The sequence below is a fragment of the Trachemys scripta genome, chromosome 13 (genome assembly GCF_013100865.1).
Source record: "Trachemys scripta elegans isolate TJP31775 chromosome 13, CAS_Tse_1.0, whole genome shotgun sequence".
In the NCBI taxonomy this organism is placed as follows: domain Eukaryota; kingdom Metazoa; phylum Chordata; order Testudines; family Emydidae; genus Trachemys; species Trachemys scripta.
In genome coordinates this window covers 30,741,773-30,763,321 of record NC_048310.1, presented here as the reverse complement: position 1 = coordinate 30,763,321, position 21,549 = coordinate 30,741,773, and the positions used below count along the sequence as shown (strand labels likewise).

The 21,549-nt window shown below is 40.8% G+C and overlaps 1 protein-coding gene across 16 annotated transcripts in view; it reads right to left on the bottom strand.

The window, feature by feature from the left end:
* The window catches only part of CHD9 (chromodomain helicase DNA binding protein 9), a 183,503-nt gene that overhangs the window by 116,102 nt on the left and 45,852 nt on the right, over window positions 1-21,549 (bottom strand). For 13 of the 16 annotated variants that reach the window (XM_034788420.1, XM_034788421.1, XM_034788426.1 and 10 more), the window contains one exon: window positions 3,565-3,902. In XM_034788420.1, the coding sequence (XP_034644311.1) occupies window positions 3,565-3,902 (338 nt within the window). Of the gene's footprint in view, window positions 1-3,564; window positions 3,903-4,699; window positions 4,943-5,059; window positions 5,440-21,549 lie in introns of those variants that run through there. The other 3 variants (XM_034788429.1, XM_034788431.1, XM_034788432.1) reach the window with 3 other exon arrangements.

The following is a 21,549-nucleotide window of genomic DNA, read 5'->3' as shown; positions in this document are numbered from 1 at the left end:
AGCATATGTACAGTATAGCCTCCCTGTTATCACGGTGAGGCCAGGGGTAAAGAGTCAGAAGGTGAATCAATTGGTTTATGTGAAAAGGAGACGTCATCTTGGGAATGAACATCAGGTGCAGTCTGAGTGTGACCTTGTCCCGAAAGAATATTGTATAGGGAAGAGGTGCCACTAGAGCCGCCATTTCCCTTATTCTCCTCGCCAAGGTGACTGCCACCAGGAAGGCAGTTTTCACTGACAGGTGTGTGAACGAACAAGTAGCCATTGGTTCAAAGGGAGGGTCTAGTCAGGCTTTTCAACACTAGGTTTAGGTCCCATGTAGGGGTGGTATGTCAGGGTTGGGGAAAAAGGTTTACTATACTCCTAAGGAATCGTTTTGTGGTAGGGTGTGAGAGCACTGAGTATCCCTCTTCTTGTTGATGGAAGGCTGCTATAGCTGAACTCTGAGCGAATGAAGAGAAAGTCCTGATTTTTTGAGAGTCAGTACATAGCCTAGGACCCTTAGCAGAGTCGCAGATGTCGGGAAATGTGTCAGGAATTGCACCAAATCTGAAACCTCAACCACTTTTGCGGGCAAGTACGATGTGCAGTGGATTTTCTACTGTTTAGTAACACTTTCTGTACCTCCTCCAAGCAGGAGCTTTCTATGAGCTGGAGTCAAGTCTTGAGGCAGAATATTCCCAGGTTGGGATATAGAGTAAGTCCTTTGTTCTGCGATAGGAGATAAGGAGTGGGTTAAAGGAAGATCAGCAGGCACGTCACAACTTGTGACAAGTAAGGGAATCAGGTCTGTCTCGGCCAGGTGGGAGCAATCAGTATGACATGAGTGCCTTCTCTTTTTATTATTAAAAAGACTTTAGACAGAAGGAGAAGCAGGGGAAAGGCACAGAGAAGTTCTTCTGCCACGGAAAAAGGAGGCTGTCGCCCAGAGAGTGCTGTCCTATCCCTGCTCTAAAGCAGTAGCATGGACATTTCTTGTTCAGGTAAGTGGCCCCCACTGCATGAATGGATCGTAAAGCACTACTAGGTTTATCTCCCATTCATGGTCACAAGGGAACTTGCAACTGAGACTGTCAACTACCAAGTTTTGAACTCTGGGAAGGTAGGCTGTTGATAGTGTGATCTTGTGGGAAACACACCAGCTCCGTAACTTTAGTGCTTCTGTGCAAAGGGAGGACAACCTGGCTCTTCCCGGTGGTCAGGAAGGAACTGAGGGGGGTTAGCCTGCACTCACTAGTTAGCCTTGTGCCAGGAAACAAGGGGAGATCGTGTCTATTCGTCCAGCACATGCTCTGCTACCAAAATTCTCTGATCAGCGCACTTACAGTGCAACATCCATAGGGACACTACTCGAAGAATGATGAGTTTTAACAATTTATAGCTCAGCAAAATCAACATGGAATTCATGAGATAAAGAAATGACACTTCAGTAGCCTGAAGTCTACCCCACTGCCAAATATCAAAAGCCAGCTGGGAACAACAGAAGTATGAGAAACTGCTCAAACTAAAGACCACAAAAAAATAAATACATAAATAAATAAAATAAAAAAGGCTGAAATTTTAACGAGATAAACCCTGGATACAGTTTCAGTTTTAATTCTGAATGTTTTTACTTTGTTCACATTAAGTTAGTCTTCATATAACAGCAACTTTCATTTGTATAACTCCTTTCACCCAGAAGGATCACAAAGTGCTCCACAAGCAAATTATACAGAGATCACTCAATTCACCAGTGAAACACAGCCATCTCTGGAGTACAACACAGGTCTTTAACAGCACACAGTAATGCTACACAACAGAATAATATAGGAAACTAACTAGCTCCATAAAATAATTAAACTATTTGTGGCTGCAATTAATAAACATGCTGAGGCCACCAGATTCCTTAATGATAAAGAGAAAGTTTCTAAACTGTAAAGCATAGTTAGACAAATTGCTTTTTCGTTTTTAAATGCCAAATTACTAAAAACCTACTGGAGTAAATGGGAGTCTAATGACTTCAATATACTTTGAATTGGGCCCAAAATGACCAAATTAAATGTATTATATTTTTGAGTACTACACTACTGTATATTTGGATTTTACCTGTCGTGAACTCTTACTTGAAAATGAATCCATATTGTCATGGATAGAACAATGTTACGTGAATTGAAAACTGACTGAAGAACTGTAAACAAGAGGTAATGACAACTTATTTATTTATTTTGATTTATACAATAAGAAGGGGAGAAGTCTAGTGTGGTATACCATACGGATTAGTTTCAGATAAGGTCTTATTAAATTCATTACTCCCCCTTTTGGGTCATTAATTAAAAAGCATGCTAATAATATTCACTGATAATATTAAACTGGAAGGAGTTGCTAATACTAGTGAAAAGAGAACTACAAAAAGTTACCAAGAGATTAAAAATAAGGGCAAAACACAACAGAATGTGATTCAACTTGGAAAGCTGTGAGTTCATACAGCCTGAAAAAATGATTCAATACACAAGTTAAAGAGATGGGAGAAACCTGGAAAGCAATGATGCCGAAAGAGACCAGGGTAATAGTTGGCATAAAAAAAGAAAGTGAATTATTCAGTGCGGTTCACCAAGAAATTCGGGGAAGAGATTAAGCCCAAGAAAATTTAGGTTGAAAAAAAAAATCAGGAAAAGTTTCATCAGAACGTTATTCATTATGTTGTGGAATAGCCTCTCAAGGTAAGTGGAACATTTAAGAACTAGATGGCACAAAATTCTAGAAAATGAACAACAGGGATTAATTTTACATTTTCAGGGAGATTAACTGTATGACCTAAAAAAGACATTTCCATATCTATCATCTGAGTATATAATACCAAATTCAAGCACAGATAAAGACGTTGATTTAATTTCACTATTCTTACAAAAAAAGAGCATATTTTTGGGAAAAAACACACAAATGGTCATGACTTCTGTTTTAAGCTTTGTTTGAAAGTTAATACCTCAAATTATACATTGTCTTTTAAGACCACAATGGAGAACTGGGTCAATAGTAAATCAGAGGGAAGAGTGCCACCTACCGAAGCCCTAGCAGCACTTTCTACATCACCTTAAATGTCCTGTGCAGTTTTCCCATCAAAGTATTGACACATATTGTGTCCCTGCTAAACTTGCAAAATTTCAAGGGATGACAGAACAAGTTTGCATGGATGCAGAAGACATAGTAATTTAAAAAAAAACAAAAAAATCAAAATGTGATCGCAAATTCTCTGTTCTGTTGTGGACTCTTCTTGTCTACACCACAGTTTCTCAGGCATCTGCATTAATGTTCGTTTGCTAATATGCTAATTAGATGTCCAGTTTCTCTTTATATAGTATCATGGCTCATCTCAAAAGAAATACGGAGACTGATAAAAAATAACATTGATATAACATTGACATCAAATAAAAATTTTAAAACTCTAACCAAAAGGCAACTTAATAAACAAAAACAGATGGGTTCAAGATATTTAGAGGATGAATATCTATGATTAATAAGCAGTTTCTGTTCCAGTCAAATATTTGCAATCTGAAGGGAGTTAAAAGGAAATTTTAGTCTACTCACCCAATTTTTGTTTTGTCTTTAATTTTGGATGAGGAACCAGTTTTAGTTTTTTTGCTCTCCTTGTCCTTTGGTTTGGATTTCATTTTTCTACCTTTCTTTTCCTCTTTTCCTTCAGCCGAAACACTGGGGAAGTTTTCAGGGCTCATTACTCGTGGAATGTTTCTCTCCCCTCTCTCTTTTGCTTTTGCGATTGCCTCCGATATTATACGATTAGCCTTCTCCTGCTTACTTTCCGATTCCACTTTTTTCTTCTGTTTCTTTTCAGACATTGCCCTCACCTGGGTATTCTGCAATTTAGTATATGTCCCTGAAACATCAGTCTTCTTGGAGGAGGGAGGCTGGAAGAATAAAAACATTATTTTAAGAAAATAAATATATTTCAAAATAAATTTGCAAATATTGCTCACTGAGTTCTACAGCAAAGTCAAGAATACATATAAATGCAATAAACAAGGAAAATGATTGCATATTACTCCACTATAGCGTGGGTTCCAGAATAAAGTACACCAATTGTTACATTTAAACTGGTTCTACGTACAGAAAATCAACGAGAAAACAGATTTTCTAAAGTTCTCACAGCCTTCTTTACCAACCTCTGTAATTAGATGCGCCAGTTCTTAGCCTTTGAAAATGTTTTATGGATTTAGAAGAGATTTTCCCTAGCTATTTGCTTCACAAAACTTGAAAGAGTAGGGAACTAATAAAAGTATAGCAACAATATACCTCTGAAAGTAGTATCAAAACAGGAATAATTATCCTACAGTTAAATATAAAATCAACAGCACTATTTTACGACCAACAAGAACAGATATTTGACCAAATCAAGGCTTTAAAAAAGAACAAACACAGACTATGTAGTTTTCTACATCAGTAAAGTATTTAGGAAGCATATATTTAATTTATTTAAAATTACATGTTATACTGTTACTTGAAGGAGTTAACTTTCACTTTTTTCCCCCTTTGTCACTGTTATATCTATACAGAATTGTTTATGCTAGAACTAGGAATTCTACATTCAAATTAGCAGTCTATTTGAAATCAACTAGAAGGCATGTTGTTTAACCTTAAGGAATGTAAAGAATTTCCTATTCAAACAGACAAAAAATAGCAGATAACAGTTCTGTTATGTTCTCACCCGTAAATGTGCCTCTCACTACAGCATGGGGAAAAGACACCAGGAATTTCCAAACACATTTTCAGGCCAAATCCAGTGCGCTCCACTGAATAATTTTTCTATACGTGCCTCATCAAAGGCTTAATAGCAGTGCTGCAGCACTGAGAAGGACACAGGGTTTAGGATCGCTCACTAAATGCCACCTTAAGGCCTACAGACTATAACAAATAACCAAGACCCGAGAAAACAGCAACAAGCTCAAGATGGCGATGCAGCACGACTCCCGCAGCAGCAGCCAGTAATAAGGAAGGTTATTCAATCCCATTAGCCTTTTAGCCCAAAGAACCCCTCCTCCTCCCACTCATTCAGGCTTTCACTTACCCTTCCTCTTGGCCTCTTCACTGAAGACATTTTTGGCGTCAGACAAAGGCTTGCCCTCTGCTTTTTCACCACCCCAGGCAGGGCTCAAGAAAAAAGCATTGAAAGAAGATTGCTAAATGGCCTATTTAGCAAGCTGCAGCCAAGATATGCACAACCCTCCACAAATACACATTGTGATTTATCAACATATTTCTTCCTTGAGAAGTATACATCCACTGTTCATCCTACTCAGGTATGACAAAGACTGCCATCTCCCCTAAAGAGCAGAATTTCAACAACAGCTGTAAGCAGATAGCCAGATTCCAACAAAGCACAGAAAGAAATGAATGCACAAAGCATCAAAATGCATCAGCATGAATATTAGAGATGTCGTTAAAAATACTGACTCCTTCTGCGGAAGTAGGCCAGCAGATGGTGCTACCAGTTATTATTCCATTAGACTCTGCAATTTAACCCCCAATGGACTGCTCTTCCCTACATGTGGTACAGTAGTTAACTCTTACTCTTCCACCTCTTACAGTAATGAAAAGATTGTATTTTACATAGGTAGAAACAAATCTTGTAAACTATCACTTCCAAGTAATGTTCTCACCCGTAGTAATGTTCTCTAGCCACTGCTGCAAATTTACATTTCTGTCAACTTTATTTGTAATAACCAAAATCTTAAATAAGTCTGGAGAACAAAATATTTTACAGAGCTCAATATCAAGACGTTGTAACAAATTTAGCCCAGAGGATAAAACATAGGCAAAGTAGACTGTGCACTTATTTTAGACATTGAGAGTATTTTACTACAGAGATTTCATACAGAACAGATCACTACAACACAAAATGGAAGCATTCCTTTTCTTGCTGCTGTTTCTTTTTGCCCCATGGAGAAATAAAGAATATTTTGAGCTGGAGAGCCTTCAGTTAGATGGCTGTAATGAGCTCCTATTTACTCAAAGGTTTATAATTTTGTTTAACATAGATGGAATATTTTACATTTTGATTTTAGCATTCAAAATTAAAATGCCACACTAAGGTATCTTGTATCTTTCTAATAGGTTAGCCTCATTTCCATCCAACTAGGTGAGCAGGTACACTGATTTTTGTAAAGGTTATTTAAAATATAGAACATGATAATTACTCCCTGTCCCCTGGCGATTCTGTTCTTTTCACAATAAAAAAAAAAAAAAAACCCAAACACAAAATCATATCAGGCAGGGTTGTCATTTTTCCAAACACTATTTATCATGAAAACAGTAAATGACAATCACACTTTATAGTGAACATTTAAATGAAAAGCCCCCATGATGCTACAATGACTGAACTTTTAAGAGTTTACATTGCTTAGGCCTTCAATTTTATTAATAGTATACTTTAATTCACAAATAGGTTATTTACTTCAGAATTAACTTCCCTATCTGTTGAGAATACAAGTGGTATAGACATAAGTAAGTTACTGCTTTTGTCAACAATATTATTTTGATTTAAATAAAATGTCTCTGTGTGCTTGTTGTTTAAATCTAATACCTTCCCTTGAGTCTTAAATTATTTGGCGGTTTTAAATAAATAAAATTACAAAGTGCTTGTGCATTATAGTTGTAATAAATACAGTAATACAAATTACATTGAATTTAACATTAATAAAGGTATGTTATTTTACAAATTAGGTAAAACACATTGTACCAAATATGTTTTTCAGACTATTTTTAATGGTCTTGGCACAACATTCTTGCTACTGGGTTTTCAGTAAAATTTTAGGATCTGATCCAACGAAGTTGGCTACTGACGTTGATGGCAGTTCAACGTGTATTTTATCAGGGAGTGTTTCTTGCATCCCAGGCTTGTAGAGAACACTACACAAGCAGCAAGCGTAGTAGCTAGGGAACAGGAGGTACACTTTACTGTTCTAGTGCAACATCTCTGGCCAATCTGGAACAGGCATTATGAGAATGAAGGAAAACACCAGTCCGTTCTCCTTATCTAAATAAAGGTCACAATAAACCAGAATATAAGTCTGCATTGAGAGAGAGTCATCACTCTGATGGACACCAAAACCAAAAAAGATGAATACTGAAATATATTGTCGGGGGCAAGAGGGGACCTAGGGGTGGCAGTGATAACACCACAAACACACACCCTCGCTCCCCAAAATAAAAAAAAAGTTTGCATGAACTTTGCAACCAAATTTAAAAATAAAAGAAAATATAAATAAAACAAACTCAAAAGCAAAACTAGTTACATTTTTATGTATTCATCCAATTAGCCATTTAATTTTCTGTAATTTCAATATTGCAGCTTTTAACTACTTTTAATTCAATGAACATAATACACAGAACTTGAAAAAATTATCCGGCGCTTATAAGGCTTTGTAGTAAATTTTTGGTTTGTAACTACTTTTTGTGGCTGATGATAGCACTCTAGATGGGGATATCCCTTTGTCCAAGGCTTAAAATGCTACTCCTTTACTTTCCAATGGTCAGAAAGAAAGATTTCTCTAGCAAATGTGCAAGGGAGAGGGGATGTATTTAGAACTTATGTTTTATTTGAAAAATACCTTTCCAGCTCTTAAAGTTGCAAAAATAATCTTCCAAATTTAACTGAATATAAACTGAAGCTGCCTTGTCTTCTTGAGTCTGCAAAAAGACAGCTCCAGGTTATCTGCTGGTGCTAATAGCTTTGCCAAGCAGCAGCAGTGTGAAATTAACAAGGCTTTAGTCAGTTCCCCTGCTGCTATTCAAGATCCTGTGGACAGCAATGAAATTGTCAAGAATCATGACAATTTCATACTGCTGCAGCTGCTTGGGAAAGCCATTAGTAGCAGCAGGCACCGCAAGTGTAACTATTCACAGGGCAGAACAAACAAATACAGTTGAGGGTGGAGTGAAGACTTCCTTCCCTATGACCCATCTCAGAGCCTTCAGGAGAGAGGCAGTGAACATCAGCCCTCTGAAGTGGCCAAGAAGCTCTGGCATGCTGTCCCCAAGCTACTAGACTTTACGTTAATTATGACAAATTACATTTATGACACCAGACTCCCAGGCAAAGAGCTCTCCCTTGTTGTTTACGAACAGCTCTCAACTCAGGACAAACTCACCACATTAAACATCTTACAAGATACCAAACTAACACAAAAGCAACCAACTCCCTGAGTACAGTCCAGGGACCAGAACTGAAACAAATCTCTTCCTTCCAAGTAGCTAGCAGCACTGTGTTGGCAGCGAGCCTCATCAAGGCACTGCCCCCTTGACCACATTAGTGGTAGATATCTGTGGGTATTTTTTTGTTTGTTTTTCTCTATGACACAGCAATTCCTAAGGAAAGAGTTCCCCCTCATTGTTTGCAAACAGCTCTCAACTGGACTCACCACATCAAACACATCTGGAAAGATGTTTATCCATAAAGAGTAACGTGTAAGACCTCTACAGAAAGCTCATAATTTGTCGAGACTCAATCACTGGGAGATGTATGTACAATAATGTATTTATATTGAACCTATGCTTTATGGACTTGGGTAAAAATTGATCATCAGGGATAGTATACATCAGTGATGACCCATTCAGGCAGGAGAGAGTTCTCATACTGTCCTGTCTAGCTGGGGATGCAATGCAAGGCTCAATTGTTGAGCCTTGCTCAATCCCAAATCTTTCAATGGAAAACCACCAAACAATCCAAAACTCTTGAAGATTAAAAAAAAAAAAAAAAAAAAAAGAATACAAGAATGATTTCTTTCCATAGATAGGGCAAACCCCTATGACTATTTCAATATAACAGAAGGAGAAAGACCCTCTGTATCCTTTCACTGGAGGAGACACCTCAAAGAGCAATGTCCTCTCAAGAAAAATGGGATCTTGGTTGCCGTGAAGCCAGCCAAGTCTAGAACAGACTGAACTTAGGGGTGGGGGTGGGAATTAGGAGGAAGAAACCTACTTTATTAGATAGGAAAGATAATTATTAGTAAGCGTAGACCCAGGTAAAGAATTTTATTATTTTGTTTTGTATTATAACCATTTGCTGGGTGCTCCACTCACTGCGAGCTGGAGAGCTAGGCTCTGCAAAGTCCAGCAGTCCCTAAAGGCCACCAGTACCTGTGCAAACCCAATTCTGCAGGGAAACATGAAATTCTGCACAGAACATTAATTCTGCACAAATTCTGCACTGTGCAGAATTCCCCAGAAGTAACTGGAAGGCATCCTGAAACAAGAACAGTAAGAACTGCTCTAAGGCCCAAATCCTAGCCCCAGCACACAGTCTGAACTGGGGAGTTCATCTGGGCTTGGGGATGGAGGAATTTTCCCCTACTATGGAAAAGGAAATGTTCAATGGTCACTACTCCAAATTCATAGCTTGAATAGTCTCCACACTGTTTGTGTCCCCACTATGTGGAGAACAGCAGCTAGTGGAATTATGTAGCAATGAATCCCCTACCCAAACCTACACTGCACAGCAACACAGACACAGCCCCATAATGAGGTGGGTTTACCACAGTGAGTGTGCATTTCCCGGAACTTGATCCCCAAATTCTGCCCTACCTGCTCCAGAAACAGAACCACACTAATTCTATTATAAAAGCCTCTTCCATGTAATTTAGGGACAGGCAGGACTTGCACTATCTAAGGCTGTTGCTACACTAGAGAGCTTAAGCGACAAAGCTGCATCGCTGCAGCTGTGCTGCTCAATCTCTCTCCTGTAGCTGCTCAAAGCCAACTAGAAAGCTCTGCTGTCAACTTAAATAATCCACCCCCGATGAGTGATGGTAGCTCTCCTGCCAGATAGCGCTGTCCACACCACACTTATGTCATTCAGGGTGTGAATGAGTTATACCAAAATAAGGGTAGACATAGCCTCAGTGCGGTGTAATTCCAAAGTCTGCATGTGCGTAAATTCAAGACTTCATATATCCATCTCCTGACTAACCAACAACCTACATGCACTTCAAGTGCTGGTAATGAGTCTTCTGGCTACTGACCTAGGGAACTGTGTGTCAATGGCTTCATTGTGTAAACCTCCCCATACTAAATACCCAAAATGAATCTTCACTTATGGATTAACATGTCCAAATAACAACCTTATTATGATCCTATTCACTCTAAAGGAAAGGAGACTATGGTGTTACATATTTGCTTCTCAATATTTTATATAATTCCTTCCAACAGTAGTGGAAGTATGTACATCTTTGAGAAGATACTACTAGGGAATTTTATGCATGAGAATGCATGAGAATGTACCAAAACATTTTTTTACATTACAATCACCAGAATAATCTTCATCTCTTTATAATCTAGTACCGTTGAAGAGACTAAAAATCTGTGGAGTCAACCAAAATAGGTAACGAAGTGTGGCTTTTTCTATTTTTTTTTTTTAAATATTCCCAAGTATTAGTATTACAAGTGATATGATTCAGGGGACTTTACAGTTACAGTTCCAAAAGTAGATTGTCTTAAGGGAATATATATTTAGATAAAAGTCATTGCACCAATGACTTAGAGACCCATGGAAATTTACTAAATTTTGTATATTAGTGTGAACACACACAAAAAAAACATTGGTAATAAATTGCACAGTGTCCTTTGGTCACTTATGACAAGTGCAATTTAGTTTTATTGTAATATTTCAATAGCTGACTAATTAAAAAAAATGAAGCAATAAAAGATATCACCATATTGTTCGGATATTAAATTATTGCGGAGAAGTACTGATACTGCCTTTTCTATGTGCAAATTCAGCCTGCATACTATGATAGCTCTTTTGTAATTAAATTGTGCCCTTCCAAAAACACTTATGTGTTGGCCATCTTCTATTTCAGAAAGTCTTGTACCCACATGTTCAGACCTGGGACTATACACGACCTTTATTCGTTGCTAATGAGAGTTCCATGTGTGGTTAATATTTGTATTTCTTCAGAGCTTGTTTAAAGAGTCTGGGCAAATTACAAAAATTAATTTATAATACTGCAGTGGTAGTACACAGTTCTAAATGTGTCAGTTCCAGCTACTACTGCTTCCAGTGTCAACATTCTAGGGTCCTAATCCTGCAAAAAAATTATTGAGATACCTAACTTTAATTGTATAAACTCAATGGGACTACTTAGTGCTTAAAGTGAAGTACATGCATGTCTTTGCAATACAAGGGCCTAAGTTAGGCCCCTAAGACTTCTATAAAGTAATATTTCCTACCAACCTCAAACAAAAGAAGTCTGCCTGTAAAGGCTGAGTTGTTGTAGTCATGTTACTCCCAGGATATAAGAAACACAAGGTGGGTGAGGTAACAACTTTTCTTGGACCAACTTCTGTTGGTGAAAGAGACAAGCTATCGAGATTACACAGGGCTCTTTCCCAGGTCTGACCTGAAGAAGAGGAGCTAGGTGCAAGTTCCAAAGCCTGAGGAAGAACTCTGTGTAAGCTCAACAGCTTGTCTCTTTCACCAACAGAAGTTGGTCCCATAAAAGATTTTACCTCACCTACCTTGTTTCCCTAAAGACAAAGATTAATTCAGAAGGCCAGTGTGGAAAGGAACAAGCTCTGTTACCTTTAAGCGTTTGAGTCCAAATGAATGAAGCTGAGCATTAGCACCTACTTCCAGAACCACAGAGATCAAGAAGAAAAACAAAGACCCAAACAGAACATCGTGCCTCTGTTTGCCTCCAAGCCTGGAACACTAACAACACCCTAAACGTTAGCCAATTATAAATTCTTACAACTATGACCCAAAACAAAGAATTCAGATTTCCAATAGAATGCAAAGTGAAATGAATAAAGGACACTCTGCTTTACCAATGAAGGAAGGAAGGAAGAGCAAAGACGACAGTCCCCCAGTCACTGAAAGAGCTGATTAATTTCTAAATCATTTTAAAAGGACAGGCTGCAAGAACAAGTATTGAATGGATACAATCCTACTTGGAAACAGCCCCATATTAAGCAGAAAAGAAACCCTCCCCCACCCCCCCTTCTCCCAGGTCTCCAGCTTCGCTACTGGGACAGTTCCCTGTCATTTATGCTTTTGGCTACCACTGCTGTGGTTAACAGAGCTGGCCTTTTCTCCCATTCTTCATTGTTCCACCTGCTAGTGTTCTCACTCCCTGTTTTGGGCGCTTAGCTTTAGGGTGATCATGGAATAGAAGAACGCAGCCAGATTCACTATCATCCAACCCACCCACTCACAAAGAACCACTTCAGCACAGCCACTGGAAGACATGCCAAGTGTAGAGTAGGGAACTTGAGAAAGGAAGGGAAGAGAAAGGCTAATAAGAAGAGAGGAAAACTGGCCTGCCACTGGCTTCCACTCATATGGGAGGCAAATAGCAACACACCAGGGACACACACCTTTGTCCCCCCCCCCCAAACAGGATTGGGTAGAGAGTTGAGGCCCACGTAGATGGGTAAGAAATTACTAATTTGAGAGGTTTACAGGGCAAGTTGTCGGTTCTCCACCAATCTGGATGATTTCTCACGACCCTTGGTGTTTTATCCATCACTGATTTAATACAAAAGGGGTTTTTTAGTGGGAGAGAGGAAGGGAGGAAAGCATGTTATTTAAAACAACATTGACCATAGCTACTAGTATTTTTAAAATATTGTCAGGATTATTGGGAAAACTCCACAAGAGTCCTAAGGATTTGTACATAGTCAGCTGCTGGGCATGTTATGTATATATTCTGGTGAATCACAGCATAATGGAACTTAATATCTAAATTTTGGGCATAAAAAGGGTACCCATCCCTGAACAGGCTTTCTTGTGTGCACCTGTGTTATTGGGCTTCTTGGTAGGAAAAGGGAGAGTAGCATGGGGGGTATTTATCCGCCTCTGCATAAATACAAACTAGCTTATATTTTTCATCTGCAGACCTCAAAGCATTTTAACAAAGGAGGTAAGCCCCACTTCTCTTATTTTACAAATAGGGAAACTGAGGTATCCAGCGATCAAGTGACTTGCTCAAGATCTCAAAGCAGGCCAGTAGCAAAACTCGGAATATAACCCACCTCTCATGAGTCCCACTCTAGTGCTCTATCAATTAAGCCAATGTTTTCCAATATCTTCCCTAAGAGCAGTAGCGAGGGGAGAACCAGCAGAGTTCCCCTCTCCCTGAGGCTATACCAGGTTTCACCTAATACCCCCCCTTCTCCACATAAGAGAGGCAACAGGACCTTTAGTCTCTCTTCTCCCCTGGAGTTCCCCCATTTTCTCTGGTTACTAAAATCCTCCTATTCCTTTTTCCTTCATTTCTGTACTCTTCTACCCCAAAGGTCATAGGTAATGAGTGTAAAGGGGGATTTCTTTATTAAGGCTAGGGTGACCAGATGTCCCGTTTTTAAAGGGACAGCCCCATTTTTGGGGACTTTTTCTTATATAGGCGCCTATTATCCCCCACCCCCTGTCCCTTTTTCCCCCCACAGTTGCTATCTGGTAACCCTAATTAAGGCTGTTAAGGAAGAACCCCCACCAAAAAACAAAACAAACACCCCCCCCCACCACCAAAACTAAAGAGAACAAATCCCGCTACCCCCTTTACTTCACTCTACATCCCAAACAAACATAGCCTATGCTTCCTAGTGTCAACACATACAGACCCTAAGTGATGACCTGGCCCACAGTCATGGAAGGGACTAAACTACACTACCTACTCTGTTCTCCCCTTTGTGTTAGCCCCCTACTGTCTGTTCTCTCCAACTGCACACGGATGGGGGAGCAAATTCTGCTGCTGTAGCAATGCATGCAAGGATAAGTACCACCATGCAGTGCAGAACCAGAAAAAGCTTGCCTCACTTTGTCGCAGCATCTCCCCTCTGCAACTGTGTGCGCGCGCATGCAAAGAACAGCTGGGGCAGGCCTGTAGAAGTGATACTACTGACACAGGCAGTACCTTAAATGCTACCTTAAATGCACTCAGTCACAGTTGTCGATTTTACTGACAAAAATAAGTTTTTATTTCTTTTTACTCACAGTATGGCTGCAGGACACCAGAGCTGAGAGTGAGAGCTAAATTCTGTTTGATGAACTACCTTGTGAACAATATTGTTTAACAATTTCCACCTATAAAATTCCATTGAAGGCAACTGGATTGCACAGGAATCATTACAGCATAATTGGAAAAAAATGTAGGGCAGGTGATGACACTTTGAGAATCAAAAAACTTAGCTTGAAATTCAGATCTCAGGCTAAGTTTGCATGATCTAGTTATAAAAACAACCACATCCATCTGACTCGGAAAACACAGACAAACAGAACTATAATGCATTTAAAAAAAAAAGTTTTGGAGGATGGAATCATTCTTTAAAGTGAATCAGTTATTTAGGATTGCAAAACATCCAAGAACAGTGTGATACAGCTGAGGCAGTCTCACCCAAAACTGGACAGTAAGCATGCCTGAATGTTAATATCCATTGTTTCTTCTTACATGTGTTTGTACAACTTGTGTCAGAGAATAATAAAAGTTAAGAATATAGGGTTTGGTGGATTCCCGCTGCCAACAGAACACAGCTGTCATGAAAGCTACCTACGTTGAAGCCTTTATAATGAATAAATGCTTATCAAGAATAACCTTACATTCAACAAAATGAACAAAACATTTGGGTGTCTATGGGCCAGAAGCATTCTTAGTTGAAAAACTGTCCCAGAAAAGCTATTTTTATGTTAACTACACATATAACAAAGAGGCTACTTAACCTACCTTTGAATTAACAAAGGCAGGTATGGTAGCCTTTTCCTTATACAGTAGAATCTCAGAGCTATGAACACCTTAGAAATGGAGGTTGTTCGTAACCCTGAAATGTTCGTAACTCTGACCAAAACATTACGTTTGTTCTTTCAAAATTTTACAACTGAACATAGACTTAATACAGCTTTGAAAACTTTACTATGCAGAAGAAAAATGCTTTTAACCATCTTAATTTAAATGAAACAAGCACAGAAAGTTTCCTTACCTTGTCAAATCTTTTTAATTGTCCCTTTATTTTATTTTTTAGTAGTTTACATTTAACACAGTACTGTACTGTATTTGCTTTTTTCCCCGTTTCTGCTGCTGTCAGATTGCGTACTTCCAGTTCCAAATGAAATTGTGGATGACTGGTCAGTTTGTAACTCTGAGGTTCTACTGTATTCCTTAACACCAATGGTCACAGCCAGAATTCACAATGATTTGAATTTCAGCAATCTTGGATAACAAAACAGCAGATTACTACCTTCATGAACACATAACATAGCCTTTCTACATAATAAACTGGGAAGGAAAAGCAAAATGAGTTTAAAACCAAACTTATTTACCCCATGTTCCAAACAAATATTAAATATGTACTACATTTAAAAGCAGCTTGCAAAGAACACTGCTTTTTCCATTTAAAATGAACAGGAAAAACTTGTTCCACTTCATTTCATGCAAACATGTGCCTGTTTTCCAAGACGACGACAGTCTGCCAGGAACTGAACTGAAAGCCATCCATAAGCAGAGGTAATGAAACTTCCATGGGTACTGAATAATTTTAAGCATTTTAAAAATATTTCTATCAAACCTACATTTCTTTAGGACACTAGAATTTTCATAATTTTAACAAATATACCCCAAGGAACATGAGAGATTCCCCCACTCCCTGTCCACCACTGCTTTCCTACGAGAAGGCATGGTGTGTGGGAGGTGGGCCAGAGGCCTAAGGAAGAGAATTAAGGATCATTAAAATCCAGCAAAAAGGGACTGGTCTGGAACTAGAGGTGGCAGCTCTAGGGATGAGAGTCGATAAAGGAGGGGGTTACACCAAGATCTCTTGTAAAGCCTCATGAAGGTTTGAGAACTCTGGACTGCAGGAAAAGCCCGTAGAAGAAAGAGGCATCCAAGGACTTCAGGAACAATTACAGGTATCAAAGAAAGTATGGTGAAGGACTCAAAGTGGATTCAGGGGAGGGATCAACAGAAATGCGTTCGGGAGGCATGCCTTGGAAGCCAAAGGGAGAAGGGCTTAGCATAAATTAATCTCCATGCTGTACTAATAAGGTAATCTGAATTGCGTCAGGCTGATAACATAAGAAGCAAGACCAGAGTCATTGGGAGCAAAGGTGTTTTCATCATATTGGCTGTGGAGTCGTATGGGCCAACACATATTGTTACCAACAAGGGGCAAGATGACAGAATAGCTAACGAGACAGCAGTAGATTGCCAATTAGGTTTTAGGCACAGCAAAAAGTACATGGACATATATGCCTCTGCCTGCTATAAGCAAGGTTCAACTATGGTTTTTGAAACTGTTCTAAGTTTAGTTTAAGCCTGTCTACATTTGTAGTTAACCCATTTTCAGCACGAGTGAGCTGCACATGTTGCCAACACCAATATCTGTAACGTATAAGTTCCCTAGTGTAGACAAGATTTCAGTAGAAAACTAAATAGGTTTTACTGAATTTGTAGGGAAATGATTGGTTAGTTGAATTACTTCCAGAGAGAGAAAGGAAACCGACATTAGAACCCCACTCTCATGAAATGGATGGTATGAAATAGGGGGGGTAAAAAACAGGCACATGAAGTATATTCCTTTTTATCTATGTTTTCCAAGGGTATACTTATTAGAATGAAAAATAGATTAAAACCAGTTCTGATTTTATTACTGTAAAAAGCACTTTAGAAATACACATTTTAGCTCTCTGGGTATGTCTACACAGCAACTACAGTCTGCGTGGTATAGACACACTCAGATGGCAGAGCTCAGGACTGTTTCATTGCTGTGTAAATTTCTGGGCTTGGGCTAGAGCCCAAGCTCTGGGACCCTGTGGAAGTCTACACAGCAATGAAACAGTCCCACAGCCCAAGCCCAAGATAGCTGGCACAGGCCAGGTGCTACGTAGACATACCCTCTCTCTCTCTCTCTCCTCCCTCATCACTCAATTTTCCTATTCGTTTTTTGAGCAAATTGGGTGAGACACAGATTTGTCCTACCACCACCACATTGGAACTCTATTCTCTACAATCAGCAGCTTAAGTAAAATCTAGAGTAAATGGATAATTTTTACTCTAATCTGAAATATAGGATTTGCTATTATTAATCCTGGATTGGAGCCAAGAAAGCATTGCTAGACCATAGGACCACTGAATTTTAGAGTCTAATCTCTCAGAACCATTAGAACTACAAAGTATTGTTGGATATTGCTAGAAAGATGGCATTTCCCAGCATACCAACAACATATATCATTTATTTCAAATCACGACAGGTCATGACATCTCAGATATTAATATCACATTCTGATGATCTTGCATCCCTCCCACAACTGCAAAATACATTCTAAAATATTTTACTGTGATTAAGATATAAAGGTAACTAACCTTTAGAGGATCTAGTAACTGGAGTTCTTGGAGATGTGTGGTCCTTTTGGGTATTCACTGGGGGTGCACATACACTCTCTTTTCAGGGGGACCAGAAACTTTTCAATAGCAGTGGTTGTTGGTCCACACCTGTGCCCTTCGCCTCCTTGTGCTTTCAACTGAAGGCAGAAGGCATAAAAGGCAGTGCAGACCTACTGCCTCTCCAGTTCCTATTCTACTGCAAATCCAAGAGGACCCAAGCATAAGGCAAGGAGGGCAGGTTACAAATACCCATAGAGACCACATATCTCTAAGAACTTCAGTTACTATAAGGTAAGTAACCCTCCTTTGAGTGCTGGTCCCCAAGGGTATTTACTGGGGGTGACTCCTAAGCAGTGTTAATTGAGGAGGTGGGTGCAAGGAAGTGCTCTGCACCACAAGTGCTCTGCCATGGCTTGAATCAAGGCATAGTGCCTGGTTGATGTGTGAATGGAACCCTAAGCAGCCTCTCTACAGATCTACGAGAGTGGGATTCCTTGCAGGGAAGCCACCAAGGCAGCTTGAGCTCTGACAGATTGAGGAGGAAGAGCTTCCATAAACTCAAAGCAAAGGAGGATACAACTGGAAATCCATTTCGAGAGTCTTTGGGAAGATATTTTCTGTGCTTTCATTCTCTCAGCAATGGAGATAAATAACCTTGGAGATCATCTAAAGCAGTGGTTCTCAAAGCCGGTCCGCCGCTTGTTCAGGGAAAGCCCCTGGTGGGCCGGGCCGGTTTGTTTACCTGCCGCGTCCGCAGGTTCAGCCGATCATGGCTCCAGACCAATGGGGGCTGCGGGAAGGGCGGCCAGAATGTCCTTCGGCCCGCAGCGCTTCCCGCAGCCCCCATTGGCCTGGAACGGTGAACTGCAGCCGGTGGGAGCCGCGATTGGCCAAACCTGTGGACGCGGCAGGTAAACAAACGATCTCTTCCCTGCAAAATGAGGCATACCTTGCTTCCTACTGTTTGTTTATATAATAAACAGTGGTCATGTTGTCTAACTTGACCTGGATCAAATGAAGGACAAGAACCTCTGGCATGTTTCATGAGTTAACTGAAGTTTGAGAAGGTTGATGTGGAGTGTGAACTCTTGCAGAGTCCAGGTGGCTGTGCAGGTGCGCATCCCAGCCCAGGAGAGAGACATCTGTAACAAGTCTCTTTGTGGGAGGGACGGGAATAAAGGGAACCCTTACACAAACCTGGCCCCTATTCTCCCACCAAATAAGTGACGTGAGGACACTGTGAGAATGTGAAACTCTCTTGTTCAGGGAGTCTCCGCTCTGAGCGTAGACCTTCCTCAGCCAAGCTTAGAGATCATAAGGGTGGAGTCTTGCAAAGGGATCACACAATCATATGTGGCCATGTGACATAGCAAAAACAAGCAGGATCAGACTGTCATCTGAGGATTGAAATGAAGTCAAATATGAGATCTCATCACAAGGAATTATCACTAAGTAGGCTCTGGCTGCAGTCATGTCTACACTGGCTCCAATAAATTCTATAGAAGTTGCACGTGTAAATACTAGTCTATCCTAGTGAGGGGAAGCTGTTTACCTGAAGTCCCAAGGAGCGGCACTGGTCTAGTAAGGAGGGGATTGCTACCTATACCTCCTGATATGATCATCCCATGAGCAGCCAGTCACCTAGGTAGAGAAAAATATGGAAATGCACTGATGGCACAGATGCACTCCCACCACAGTCATGACTTTTGCAAAAACCCTCAAGGCCATCGAAATGCCAAATGGCAGTGGCTTGTATTAGAAATGCTCTAGGCCCACCGTGAAATCTAAAATCTCCTGTGTGCTAGACGGATATCAATATGAAAAGAAGCATTGTTCAAATTAACAGCCACAAACCAGTCGCCTTCATGGGAAGAGATCATAGCAGCCGTGGTAATAATTCTGAATCCTGAGCAGCAGATGAAGATGTTCATCTGCCTGACATTCAGGATAGGTTTCCAGCCCCTTCTCTTTTGAGAGATTAGGAAATATTTGGAGTAAGAACCCTCCCCCTGTAACAAGGGGGTACTGGCTCAACACCCCCTAACTACATTAGAAGGTCCACCTCCTCTAGGAGGCTGTTGTCATGACAGCAGTCTATGAATAGGCATGGGGAAGAGATCACCTACCAAATGCAATGCCCTCCAAAACCCATTTGGTCTGATGTTAAATGCTGCCACCTTGGAAGGAAATAATCCAGGAAGTCTCTCCCCATCTCTTTCTGTGGGGAGAGACTTGTTGTGCAAGGACCGATTGACAGCTCTTGAGCATCTCATCACAATGTTTTCTCGGTAGGCTGCTACATCTGTAGAGAGCATGGCAGTGGTGCAGTGTGTCTGCCATGCTGCACCCCCTCGGTTTTCTCGGTGGCTCATAGGACCTTTGCTGATAGACCAGCTGAGGGATTATCCGGTAGCTATCCAGCAGTGGCTAAGAATATTTTCTGTGAGAAGTCAGGATATATATTCTCAAGGAACCGACGGTGAGAGTGTCTTTAAGAGAGAAGTGACTCATTGGTTTTTCCTCACTGAAAATGTTGTTACTCTCAAAGGGGAGATCTTCAACCATCACCTGATCTCCTTGGGAAACCCCAATGACTACAGACAAAAGATCTGCCTTGTGACCACTGAAGTCACCATGGCACAGGAAGCGGTGTCCACTGCTTCAAGTGATGTCTGTAGGGATGATCCTTCAAACAGCTTCCTCTCACTAGGATAGACTAGAATTGAGGCGTATATTCTTGAGGTAGTTTACTGACTAACTCCAACAGCTTTTTGTAATTAGTAAAGTCATATTTTGACATGGGTGCCTTGTAGTTCGCAATTCAGAATAGGTTGGATGAAGAAAAGTTCTTTCTGACAAAGCAATCTAGCCTCTTGGCATCTTTGACTGAAGAAGTGGACCTGGGCTGGGGTAACCTGTTCCACTCTGTGACCGCTTAAACAACCCAAGTGTTCAAGTTACGGTGGGGAGAATAGATATTCCACCCCCTGGGAACACTTCTTTTCAGCCCTCTTAGATGTTGGGGGACTAGTGTGTGCCAAATGTCCTTAGCAGGCTCTAAAATGGCTTCATCACTAGGGAGAGCCACCATAGAAGGAGCCTTAGACTAGAGAGACTGACCAGAAGTCTGTGTAGGATCCTGGCCTTCATCCAGGGGGATGCGTAGGGTTTCTGCAATCCTCCTCAGGTGGTCCTGGTACTGCCTACAGTCATCTGGAGAGGAGCGGGAGGCCAGTGCTACCACCTCATCTAGAACTGAAGATGACCTTGTTTGCAGATCCAGCGGTACCAATTGTTTCTGCTCTCAGGAGGCTGAGGTTCCTCTCTTGGAGGCAATTTCTGAAGCGGTGATCCAGGTTTCTTAGTCTGGGGCTCGAGAATATGGATTTCAAGAACTCCAGTATGGCCAGTGGTTGGGATCACAATGTATGGAACTGGGCCCCAAGGGCGGGGGAATACCAGTGGTCTCTAGCTCCTCAGTATGGACCCAGGGACATAGGGTGTCCAGGAGACTCTGAAAGCACTATCCAAGGCAATGTATCTTCTCGAGACCATGGGGACCTTCTGTTCATCCCCAGAGTAAGAGTTACCTGGCTACATAGGCAGAACCATCAGTATGGTTTGTCTTGAGGTAGCGTGGCCAAAGGCGTGCCTTGGCGAATAGTATTCCAATGATCCTGGTGCATCCACACTCTGGCTAGTGGTCAGTACTGGTGAATGATATACAGATGGCATAGTGACGTGTCACTAGAACCTGGCCTGACAGGATCATTGACTCTGGAGTTGTGTAGATCATCAGGTTCCTGAGAAGGACGTAATAAGGTCTGGCTGAAGGAGACCTAACACAAGTCTTCAGGTAGTCTGCTGGAGCAGGCTTGTACCACCAGTGGGGAAGGTGAATGCGTCTTCCTGTCCCTTTGCACCTTTGTGGACATTTTCAGAGCACTGGAATCTCCCAGTATCATCTTTGTCAGTCCAAGTTCCCCATGAGCTATAGAGGCACCTACTCCGGGGCATGGAGTCTCACTCGGTACCAAGGGAGTTGGCAAGGCAGTCCTTTTCCTTGAGGATGTAAGAAGTGACTGTTGTCGCTTCTTAGGAGGGTGTTTCTCTCCCGCGGGTGTTTCACCATCTCTTTGTGTTTTCGTTTCATGGAGTCCTTGGTTCTTAGGGTCCCAAGCTCAAA